Here is an 11779-nt window from a genome sequence, read left to right as displayed (position 1 = left end):
CTATGAGAACATTTGTTGGTCTTTGGTTAATGTTAACATGCAATTGTACTTTTTACTCTTACTTTACATGGATACAATACAACAGTACCGCTGCTGCTTAAAGCCAAAACACTTCCGCGTGCGAGTGACGTAACAACTACTAAAATAACGCGATATCTCCAAAGCTGCGCTCAACGGTTTTAACGATTAATGTTATATTTGCTGGAAAAAAAGCAAAGTTAAATGTTATTGTAGACTTGCTGTGTCTGTATATTAACAACGCCGATGAACTGAGGAATGTCAGAAAACAGAAACTCACCCACTTGAGACAGTTTGTAGTAAAGCAAGTATTGTTTAACCGTCTGTAAACACTTAACTATATTACTGTATAACTGTCTGTGAAGTCCTTTCACAAATATTTACTTGTCTTGTCACTCCACCATCGCATTTTGTTTGTTTTCCTAAGCCGTACTGCTCACCTGTCTTTAACCACACCCATTATGACGCACCTGACCAGCAGGAAGCAAAGGCACGAACGTTGAATTCATTAATAGTAGATGTACCGTAGACTTAATGGGAACATAGTCATCGTCTACTTACTTTAACCAGGATCATGGTCAAAAAATACCTCTTATTCGCTGTTTTCTTGCTGTGTTACGTGTCTGGGATTGACAATGAAGGTGAGGCACAGGTGACTTGGATTACATGTTGTGCAGTCTTTCGATGGAGCAGAAAAGAACGTGTTTTTCTTCTTTTCCCAACAACGATGGTTGGACATCGTTTTTTTTGCCATCAAGCCTGCTTGTGGTCTACAAAAGAGAAATTTTATACGCTCCATTTTGTTTTTGTTTTTTGTTGTTTTAAAGGGAGATAATTTCATCCTAAGAATACAGTAATTTACAGTAATTTTCCTTTTTTGTATGTGGTTGAATTTGTGGGTGCTTTGTGTCCTGAGAAGAAATAGCATTAGTTAACCCCAGAATACTTTGTCAGTATTTACAGTTTCTCTGTGTATTCACCTTTCTTCCAGATATTTTCAAAGGACTTAAATTAAATCTCTCCAAGTACTCCATTGTGAATCCTCAGGCAATTCACAGATGGACAAGGAGCATCAACGCACCACCACAGTCAAAAGAGGTATTTAACAACCCTGATTAAATGATCTTTTTAACTGAGATTTTAATATGACAACATTAAGAATGCTTTATGTTTTTACCCATTTCAGAAATATGGAGAAGAGGCACTATCATATGCACTCAACATAAACAACAGAAAGCACGTCCTTCATCTACAAAAGAACAGGTATGCACAGTGTTAAGACTTTGTTAATGTTACTGACATTATTGTACATCCTAGTGCATCAAATTAATTATCCAATGCATTTTCTTTTCTCTTCTTGTCAGAGACTTCTTACACCCAAACTTTGTTCAATATTCACGTGACGCCAATGGTAACCACAAGGCATCATATCCCAAAAAACGCGTAAGTCAACACTTCCTCATTCTGGTTTAATAGGCTGGTTTGACCATCCACTCTTGAAGCTGTTTTTACTTTTGTTTTCCCAGGTGCATTGCTACTACCACGGAGAGGTGGATGGATATGAGAATTCAGTGGTTGCGCTCAGCACATGCTCTGGCCTCAGGTTTGAACACCTTTCTGCTTCCTACTTCGAGTGATAGAAGGAGCTGGAGCTGGACTGTGATCCAGTATTAACATTTATTGACTTTCACCATACTTTGTCGTCCAAATGAATGATCCAGAGCCACAAAGCCGTGTCTGATGTAATGCATAACACTGTTCATTACATTGAATATCAGTATTGGGAAATACTCTCATTAAGATGTGATTCTGATTTCAGCCATATTTCCAAGGGTCCAATTTTCTATCACCTATCACGTATTTTCCTTCACTTATTATAGGAAGTTTATTGTTTCAAAGGTTCTTATTAGTCAAGTAAGTACGTTATGGCAGGTAATGCCATGTGGGATTGCACTGGCACACCCCGGCTTTGGTACAGACTGAAGGCATTTATGTAATTGTGTATTTGCTATGCACTACTTCTCTGTAGGGGTGTGATCCTCCTTGGAAATGAGACCTATGGACTTGTGCCTGTGCCACGGTCTGCCACAAACGAGCACCTTCTGTACCTATTGAAGGACATTCAGTCTGAGCCCGCCACCTGTGGGGTCGTCAATGAGGCCGCACCGACGGAAAGCTTTGAACCCTTTGAGCCTGGCCAATCGCTGACTTCACTGCTGCGGGTTAGTATGCTCACTGCGTTCACCTGAACTTGTGTTTATATTTATGGAAATTGCTGAGGTTCTAAATGACTGCTTTTACGTCTTTACTGTATGTTGTTTCAACAGAGGAAGCGCAATTTACCTCAAACCAGTTATGTGGAGTTGGTGCTGGTTGTCGATAATCTCAGGGTGAGTGTGTGTGTATCTATTTATGAATTCCCTTGTATGTAAGTGAGAATGAATTGGCTGCATCAGGTCTCATCAGCCTTGTAATAAATAGTTAGGAATGTGCTTTTTCTCTCAAATGTTGCAGTGCTTTTCTCGTGCTGTGGAATACACTGCCAAATGTATTAACCAGTCTGTCAAAACTTTTTACAATTGTGTTAATTGTATTTACAGTATAATATTATGAAACGAAATGATACGGCGGTACGAGATGAAATGGTGGAAATGGCTAATCTACTGGATGGGGTGAGATTTCAAGTTGTTTGTAAAAGAATTATCATCTTTTTGTACTGTGCGTCATAATCTTCTGCTTTTATTTTCTGTTCTATTCTAGTATTACAAGAAGCTGAACATCCGCGTGGTGCTGGTGGGCCTGGAGATATTTAAGGATAGTAATCCCTTTAATGTGAGCGGCTCTGCAGGACAGGTGTTGGGGAGTTTTGTCAAGTGGAGGAAGACTTCTCTGTTACCAAAGATCAGGCATGACATTGGTCAACTTATTGTGTAAGTAATGTGTGTTATTTGTCTTTGTTTTTGAGCTATATGATGTCATCAGATTATATTGCTTGATAGCCACATAGTCAAATTTGTGACTTATGTCTTGGTCTACTTGTTTCTCAGTGGTCAGCCCAAATCATACGAAGGAGGTGTATTAGGTATGGCCTTCGTGGGCACAGTCTGCTCCGTAGCGAGCTCTGGAGGAATCAATGTGGTGAGTTCAACTCCCTTTTTAACTTCTAACACCAGCTGACGCCACGGTGCTTTGGCAGCATGAGCTTTTGTGCAGAAACCGATACCATCTGTATTATTCATGGAAAGTTCTATAAGTGCAGCTCATTCTCAGATGCTCTGAATAACACAGGAGTCAAACAGGTTAGACTTGAACACAGTTCTACTAAGCGCCATGACAAGGCAACTTTGTGAGGTTAATTTATTCCTTACATTCTTTTTCATTGTGATGCATTACAGTGTTTTAATATCCTTTTTAAAGTCACATTGGAAAGAAAAATGTATATTTTTAAAATTAAATGTACCACATGGTAGTTTGAGACATGTTAGTTTCTGACATTTATAATGTTCGCATATTAATACTTTTTACTTCCTGATTAACGAAAGATATTATACCTGTGAACAAAATCCAAACAAATAGTATAGTTGAACATTTGCTGCCCATCACATAAAACAAATTTTATTTATGTATCTCATATCCAATTGATCTATACTTTAGAAAGATCCTTTCATGCCAGATTTCTGCGTCTGATATATCCTGATTCAACAGTAGATGAATAAAATGAATCAAGTGAAATGCTCTCTTTCACTTAAAAATACTCTTGTTTAAGGGAGAATTCATGTACAGTCCAAGCTCTTTTTATTTTTTTTGATAATATTGGTTAATACCTTTTTAAATTTTGAATTCAGGATCATATATTTAGATATATAAACTATGGAGAATGTAAACACTGAATGTATTGGGTGTGTTTTCACAGTACAACAACGACAACCTGCCTTTTGTCTCCACTGTGGTGGCCCATGAGATGGGCCATAACTTGGGCATGAATCATGATGATAGCCGCTGCAAATGTGATGGAGGAAGCTGCATCATGGCAGGCAGTGCTGGGTAACACATCTTCCACAAAATATGTATTAACCCCTTGACATGAAATGGAAAAAAAGCAGTAGTTAAAATATTACAGTATGTACACATTAGTGACTCTGTACTTTAGTGCTATAATTGTGTATTTGTTCATGTTTTTGTATAGGCTCCCAAAATGCTACATGTCATACAAAAAAAACGGTGCAAAATTAATGTTAATTTGACAACAGGAAAGGTCCTCTGTTCTATGGTCAAAGATTGTTTAGTAATGTGAGGCTTGTCCAAATGGATATTTCCATTAATGGTTTATCCTGTTACCCTGTAGTGGTTCCACCACTTTCAGCCGCTGCAGTGGAGAAGACTTTGAGACGCTGATCCGCCGTGGAAGAGGCACATGTCTGAAAAACCAGCCCTCCCCATCAGATGTTGTTGGTACTGCTGAATGTGGCAATGGCCGGCTGGACGAAGGGGAGCAGTGTGACTGTGGCAAACCAGAGGTAGAGTACTGAAAGTCACACACACACACACACACATTATTATGTCTTGGATAAGTATATTTTTGTAAAACATAATTTTACTGTAATGTAACTGATGGTACAGACAGAAACAATGTAGGGGATGAGTGGTTGAGAATGTCTTTGAAATGTGCAATCCATGAAGCTGAGAAGTTTGTGATATGGTGCAAACCAGTATTTTGATTATGAAAACAAATTATGTTTAGAGCTATAATCAGTATTTCTTTATGTAAATCAAGTAGAGCTTTTTGGTGTAACACAAATGTGTACAGGTACATCTTACTTTCACATTTACACGCTAGAGTGCCCACACGTCATGTTACAACCTCACTGATCTAATAATATATAATGTAAAATATTCTGGCAGTGTTCATTTCTTGTACTTTTTCTCTCTTTTAATTGTGGCGGTGAGCTTAGCTTTTCTCTGTTTCCATTTCATACAGGAATGTGATAATGACTGCTGTGATGCTGCCACCTGCAAATTTACACGGGGGTCCGTCTGTGCTCAGGGGAGCTGCTGCGACAACTGTCAGGTCAGCATTATGTTGGACTTAACGCCATTATTTATGTAGCTTATGACTGCACTGAATTGAGGCAAAACAAAAAGTAGGTATTTTTCTCTTGTTTTATGTGATTGTTTTTTGTTTTAGATCAGAGTTTCTGGAACGCCATGCAGAGAGTCTATCGACACCTGTGATCTTTCTGAATACTGTGATGGCAAGGCTGCGTCCTGTCCCGAGGATTTCTACGTCATGGACGGCCTGCCCTGTCATAACGCTTACTGCTATGAGGGCCGATGCCAGACGTATGATTTCCAGTGCAAACATCTCTTTGCACCAGGTACATTCAATAATGCTACTAATTTAACTCCAGAAACTGTGAGGTTTTTGTACTTTCAGTCATCATTTCTGGCTGTGAGTTAAACCCTGTGCCAGTCAAGCACATGACTTTTGATTTCTATCCGTTTGTGTAACACCCTAAATATGGATAATCCAGTCAATAATACATCAGCCCAAAGTCTACCAGGAGGCAGTGGTCACCTGGCAAGATATTTATTCACTTCTCTTATCATTAATATTTTATCATGGATATTATATCTCTCTTGGGCAGATCAAGCAACAAAGGCAGACGATATTTGTTTTGAGAATGCAAATACAAGGGGAAACTTATTTGGAAACTGTGGAACCACCAGCAAAGGAGTCTATATCAAATGTACTGTAGCGTAAGTACTCTGTTCTGTAAGTACTCTGAATCACTGAATACTTTGGACTAGATATTCAAGGTACAGTTTTTCCTATGATCATCAGGCCAAAAATCAAATCATCCATCCTCTCAGTAGAATTGGGTTTGGCAAATCAATCTAGATACAGCTGTAAAAGTAATGTTTCTAAATATCCAAGATCCTGTGAGTTTGTTTTATCACTGTTGTAGAAAGCTTTTCAATTTAATATACTTAAGATGGTAGTTTTAAACAAAATGATGGGATGCATCTTTATTTTGTCAACTTTGTAACTCCTTAACAACTGTGGGAACTGACCGTGCTCTCTTGAACCTGCACTGCAGAAACGCCATGTGTGGAAAGGTGCAGTGTACTAACGTGGACCTCAGCACCATCCCTTCTGGTGCCCATATCAGTGTCCAAGTAGTTCAAGGGTCAACTTGCATTAATGCCGACTTCAACCTTGGCCCAGATGTGCTCGATCCTGCCTACGTTAACCCTGGCAGCCCTTGTGCTAAAGGAAAGGTAAGCAGACTTTGAAGACGGGAAACAATTTTAAGAAGTGTGCACGACAAAGAGAAGGAATGTAACCAGGAACAAATGTGATTTGACCCGTTCCAGGACAATACTGTCATTGTTAAAGTGGAAATGATTACACCTAGTGACTCATTTTGATTGCATCAATAAGATGTAAGTCTTCTCTTTCAGACCTGCCTGGACTTTCAGTGTGTGAATGCCTCTGCTCTGCTCCCCCGCTTGGACTGTGATGCCCAGACCACCTGCAACGGCCGAGGGGTGAGACTGTATTTTCTTTACTTTCTTTAGTCAGTTACTAGGCAACAATGACATGTCTGACTTTTCTGTTTTATAATGTTTCTTTCAGGTATGTAATGACCAAGGGAACTGCCACTGTGAAAATGGGTGGGCTCCGCCTCGCTGTGACAGGTCAGGGCGAGGTGGCAGCATAGACAGTGGTCCTGCTCAGATCGGTGGGTTTAAATTTATATAATCAATTTACTTTTCAAGATACACAGAAAGTCAAAGGCACTCTACTGTATACAGTTCACCTATTGCCACATTCATAAGCTCTAATTGGGGCAACAGACGAAAATCAGCAATGAAGTTCTCTAGATGTATCACTAGATACACAGTAATCTAATCCAGGAGTGTGTGGCCCATAGTAGTCTTACATCAGGGCTTCATGTTACTCATATATTAATCATTCTGTCCTCTGCTAGCATGACTGTGGTAGCAGTGGTTCCGTTATTATATCTGTTGCTGCAGCGCCCAGGTTAAATAATTTCAATAATGTTGAAAGTTTATCATGTCAATTTGTCCTTATGTCTGCTGGATCAGAAACAGGTGTTCATTCACCATTAATCCCCTTCACAGGCATGATTAGTTAGAAGGAACTAGATATTCTATCTGCTATTCTACCATTAGGTATACATAGTAAATTGTATGTTCTGCACCCCTTCTCCACTGCTGATGTGTTCGTGCATGTTATGCTTGTCTTATATTGTCTTCGAAAATTGAAAAAAATAAATCTTCATAGCAAAAATCACTGCAAAATCAGCAAATCAATTTGATGTAACTAATGCAGTTAAATATACTGTAATGCTCCTTATTCACACATGACCTTTTCTACCTCAGATCACTCCCTCAGGAACGGCCTGTTGATCTTCTTTCTGTTGGTGGTCCCTGTTCTGGTCCTTGTCATTCTGGTGCTGCTCTACATCTTCAGGAGAGATTCCCTGGACCCGTGCCTAAAAGGAGGCCTCGCCAGCCGTCTCAAGTAAACATCACCTCACATTAAGAATAAACTCATAGGTATTTTAAAGGCTGCAGATGTAATGTTTTATTATTATATTATATATATTTTTTGCTTTCACAGGTCACGCAATGCTCAAAACGGAAATGCAAACAGACAGCCAAACAGCAATGTTCAAACAAGTGCCACAACCCAGCCTCCAGCACAGACTCCTAATGGGGTAAATATTTTTGTTTTTCTCAATAATCATCACTGCAGGGAAGGCAGTGCCATGTTGATTTTGCAGTGCTAAATTAGTTTTTCATTATCTGAAAATACAGTCACACAAAAGGAAAGAGGTAAATCCACCAAAAGAGGCACATGTTTTGATTTCAACATGTCTTAAAAGACTGCCGGATTATAAATTGTTTTTTCTTCTAATTCTAGCCTGGATATCCACCAGCAACCACAGTTCCAGTTCCTGGGTATGAACTGATTTAACCTATTTTGTATTTCACTCCATACATATTGCCCTCACACACAGATGGAAAAAGAAACTTTCAATACACAAGCAGACCTGTATAACTGGTTTAACTGAATCTGCAAATATCAGTTTCAGGTATGGAGAACTGGATTATTGGAATAAAGAAACAAGCACTGCCCCTGCACAAGCACCAGCTCCTGTGCAGGGCCCCGGAGTGCCTAGACCAATCCCGCCCAAGCAGTAATCGAATTGATTCTTTTTTTATACTAAATATTGTCAATTGTATTGTGAATGTATGTATGTATGTGAGTTTATTACAACTCAACACTGTATGAAGAGACTATTTTAAAACACTGTGATAATAGTAGACTCACTGTAACTTTTTATGGTCGGCTGTCGTAACGCAGGGGTGGATGAGGCTGGTAGACGTGTAAATATTTATTGGAATATGTTTGATTTATTATATTCCTGTTTATCACACACACTGGGGATATGTGCACATAAATTTTTTTTTTAAAAATCACCAATCTTTTGTATTTCACGCTACTATATGTTTTTTCAATGTATTTAAAAGATTTGGTGAATTTCATGAATATTAATTATAATAAAAACTTGTATCAGGCAATTGGTGTCACGCATTTTTTATTGTAAGAGTGTGAGTTTCTTGGAATTATAGTAATGCTTCTGTACTACTATTACTACTACCACAGTAGCTTTGCTTTTTGCTTTGCGATTGAGGTATTTAAAGAATCATTGAAATGGCCCTGAAGTGAAACGCCCTTCCCTTGCTTCTCCTCTTTCATCGGTAAGTTTTGACAGGTCAGGCACTGGGTGTGTCACTTCTCTACCAGATAAAGAATAAATTACTAAAACCGCCATTCATGCTCTTGGGCATAGATCATCTGAATAACTGCCTTTCCAGTCAGTTGCAGGTTCTCATATTGGCCAAACAAACCTACCTAGGTTTGTTTGCCCCCCCCCAGTGTGGACGTGAGCTGTGAACAATTCAAAGAGGGATTTTTCCCTCTCGGATTGTTTCATTTAAATTATTTTTAGAGGGTGAACAAATATCTGGTGACCCCTCAATTTATTTCCTCGGATGTCTTGAGGGGTTGGGAGTCACTGTCTTAAACAATGCACCCCTTGTGTTAGAAAAAACATGTTGGACTGTCACAGGACTCCTACATTTGCATAAACTTTGATGTTTTCCCCTAATCTGCAAACATTTATTTAGCTCACAGGGCCCCGGAGCTTCAATAAAGACATTTTCCACTTCTGCTGGACATCTCCCTTCTTTACATGCCTTACTTCCTATCTTACTGGGCTTTTATTTTGAAAGTAACGTGCCCGGAAGTTACACATATTCATTTTGTTTTGACACGGCATGATGCGGAAGTTAGCCTTCACCTGCAACTACCCATAGCTACAACACCATGTAAAAAGCTGAACTTTAAAGCGGCTCTCTGGTAGCTCATGGCAGCAGGCGAAGCTGGGGGTGTCGGCCGGGCCTCGGCCTGTCTGTGTGTCCTCTGCGGGCTCCCTGCTGCTGGGAAGTCCACGCTGGCCCACAAGGTCCTCAACACCGCTGCACAGCACGGATGGAGAGCCAGTGTGGTGCCGTATGACGACCTGATCCCGGAGCATGCTTTTCATACCAGAGTGGTGGAGGACGGTGTCAAAATGCAAGACATGGTAAAGACAGTTAAGCTAAATTGGCGTATTTGTACTGCGAGTTCAGGATTTGAATTAATCATACCGTCTATCTACTGGCAACTCCAAAAAGTGCCATCTGATGACACCGCATTCAGGGTTTTATATTTAATGGAATATCTTTGGGTTTTGGACTGGTCGTTGGACAAGACAAGCAACTTGAAAGGCAACTTAGTCTGTGGGAACTTGTGAAGGGCATTTCTTTTACAATTTTCTGGCATTTATAGACCAAAAACGATTACTAAATTCTAAAAAAGTACCAGATTTGGGTTTCTGTGTTTTGTGCTATAACAGTGTAACTTCATATCTCAGATTTTATTAATTGACGAATTTTTCCCTCCTTTCTAGCACACTAAGTGGAAGTTACACAGACAAGCAGTTTTGCGGTGCATTGAGCAGTTCTTGGAGAAACCTCACGTTTTGGCAGAGCTGCCGAGCAGCTGTCAGATCAACAGGGCTGCATGGGAACAATGCATTCAAACTCTTCAGCAGCCTGAAGCTTTGGACCACTCTCAGGCTGACCGGGCATCTCTTCTCTTTCTACTGGATGACAACTTCTACTATCCAAGCATGAGATATGAAGTGTACCAACTTGCAAGAAAGTGTAAGCGCTTGGTTTTCTGTCTACAGCATAGGCCACTAACTTGAATGTTGATAAAGGACCACACTGGTACTTTTCAAGTACAAATGTTGTATATTTTAGACATCTGCTTACAAAACCAGCCGTATGTCCTTTAAACAGTGTCCCTTTGGTTGAATTAATTTGCCACTTGTCTTTTTAGATTCTCTGGGTTTCTGCCAGGTGTATCTGCAGTGTGATTTGGAGTCCTGCATCAGCAGAAACCAGAGCAGATCTCAACCCATTCCCTCTGAGGTGATACTGGAGATGGTGAATCGTTTGGAGTCTCCCAATCCACTGAAGAACTCATGGGAGACAAACAGCATTTCCCTCAACACCACAGACAATTTGTCTGCATGTGACATGTAAGACAGCAGAATAAGCAGTTATTAACCCTTATTACCGAAGTTCACGTGCTCAGGTATTCATTTGTAACTCTCTGTCTGTTTCTCTTCCTCAGCCAGAGGGTGATGGAGTTGATCTCCTCTGCACTGAGCAACCCGCTGAGCCCAGCTGAGGACAACACTGAACAAACGGTGAGTCAACATAGCTCCTATCAGAGTTAATGTTAATCGTGGATTTTAAATATGCATGAAGAATTTATTTGTGTTGTGATCTCATACGGTGCAGGAGGCTGACCGCCTTAAATGTGCCACTAGTGTGCTTCACCAGGCTGACCAGGCCTGTCGACGCCTCATCTCTGAAGCCATGAAGACTGCCAGAGGCCAGTTGTGAGCTTTATTAAAACTACACGTTTAATATTTTACTCAGTTTGTCATTTGCAGCCCAGCATAACAACCATTTTGTCACCTTAACTTTAGAAAATCAAGTAACCCCCGAGCACATGAGGTCTTTGGCCGCTCAGCTGAATGAATCCAAAGCAACATTTCTTCACAACCTGCGGAGACAGTTGCTTCAAGAAGTGCCTTTCACCCAAGAAGAGGACATTGTTGTAGAACGTGTGGTGAAGACGGCAGTGGACGTCTTTGATCATGAGAAAAGGGAAATCCTGTTGAGAGTCATAAATGAAAATAAATGACTTGAATCTTTTCTTGGATTTTCACAAAGGCAGATTTAATGGCATCAAAAGTCACAAGTCAATGTGTGATACTCTGTACTTAATTAAATGTAAATAAAATGTACTATGGCTGGTCGCCTGCTCTTCAGTTTGGGGATCATTGTGGCACTAAGTGAAACAAAGAAAATGCATGTATCGTATCATTTGATCTAGTAATTAATAACTTTTTTTTTGAAGCCAAACTTTAAACTAAAAACGTATTCAAACTCAAGATAGAGGGATACACTACAGGTCGTCGACATCGTCTCTGCAGATAAATGTTGACCAGATAACATTTGAATCTCTATCTGGATACACAATATAAACTAAAGAAATAAAAGCCCATTAATCTCACATTTTCACTTTCCGTTCATAATAAGGTAACCA

The 11779-nt window shown here is 39.9% G+C and overlaps 2 protein-coding genes across 3 annotated transcripts; both read left to right on the top strand.

The window, feature by feature from the left end:
• Positions 1-592: 592 nt before the first annotated feature.
• Positions 593-8581, top strand: adam9b (ADAM metallopeptidase domain 9b). Its single transcript, XM_070927292.1, has 22 exons — positions 593-659; positions 1010-1116; positions 1205-1281; positions 1383-1461; positions 1545-1621; positions 2048-2240; positions 2346-2408; positions 2619-2690; positions 2779-2948; positions 3066-3156; positions 3932-4062; positions 4364-4535; positions 4997-5086; positions 5204-5393; positions 5664-5775; positions 6117-6297; positions 6481-6567; positions 6656-6761; positions 7426-7567; positions 7667-7763; positions 7970-8007; positions 8136-8581. Exons 1-22 carry the CDS (start codon positions 593-595, stop codon positions 8248-8250), a joined length of 2457 nt encoding a protein of 818 aa, XP_070783393.1. The 3' UTR covers positions 8251-8581.
• Positions 8582-9434: 853 nt separating this feature from the next.
• Positions 9435-11619, top strand: LOC139303453 (L-seryl-tRNA(Sec) kinase). 2 transcript variants are annotated; one of them, XM_070927277.1, is made up of 6 exons: positions 9435-9698; positions 10065-10320; positions 10499-10700; positions 10796-10871; positions 10966-11059; positions 11157-11619. In XM_070927277.1, exons 1-6 carry the CDS (start codon positions 9480-9482, stop codon positions 11372-11374), a joined length of 1065 nt encoding a protein of 354 aa, XP_070783378.1. In that variant the 5' UTR covers positions 9435-9479; the 3' UTR covers positions 11375-11619. The 2 variants fall into 2 exon arrangements, with proteins under 2 accessions (XP_070783378.1, XP_070783379.1); XM_070927278.1 differs by having other exon boundaries at positions 10966-11066; positions 11157-11338.
• The last annotated feature ends 160 nt before the right edge of the window (positions 11620-11779 follow it).

The sequence above is a fragment of the Enoplosus armatus genome, chromosome 20 (assembly GCF_043641665.1).
Source record: "Enoplosus armatus isolate fEnoArm2 chromosome 20, fEnoArm2.hap1, whole genome shotgun sequence".
Lineage (NCBI taxonomy): Eukaryota > Metazoa > Chordata > Actinopteri > Centrarchiformes > Enoplosidae > Enoplosus > Enoplosus armatus.
Note: the sequence above shows the minus strand (reverse complement) of the source record. Positions and strands in the feature narration are given on the sequence as shown.

Excerpts from the sequence above, each read along its gene's own strand:
- LOC139303453 (XM_070927277.1), top strand. The coding sequence starts at position 9,480 with ATGGCAGCAGGCGAAGCTGGGGGTGTCGGCCGGGCCTCGGCCTGTCTG. Across the intron at positions 9,699-10,064 it reads GTGTCAAAATGCAAGACATG|CACACTAAGTGGAAGTTACA; the intron begins GTAAAGACAGTT and ends CCTCCTTTCTAG. Across the intron at positions 10,321-10,498 it reads GTACCAACTTGCAAGAAAGT|ATTCTCTGGGTTTCTGCCAG; the intron begins GTAAGCGCTTGG and ends TTGTCTTTTTAG.
- adam9b (XM_070927292.1), top strand. The coding sequence starts at position 593 with ATGGTCAAAAAATACCTCTTATTCGCTGTTTTCTTGCTGTGTTACGTG. Across the intron at positions 5,394-5,663 it reads CAAACATCTCTTTGCACCAG|ATCAAGCAACAAAGGCAGAC; the intron begins GTACATTCAATA and ends TCTCTTGGGCAG. Across the intron at positions 6,568-6,655 it reads CCACCTGCAACGGCCGAGGG|GTATGTAATGACCAAGGGAA; the intron begins GTGAGACTGTAT and ends TGTTTCTTTCAG.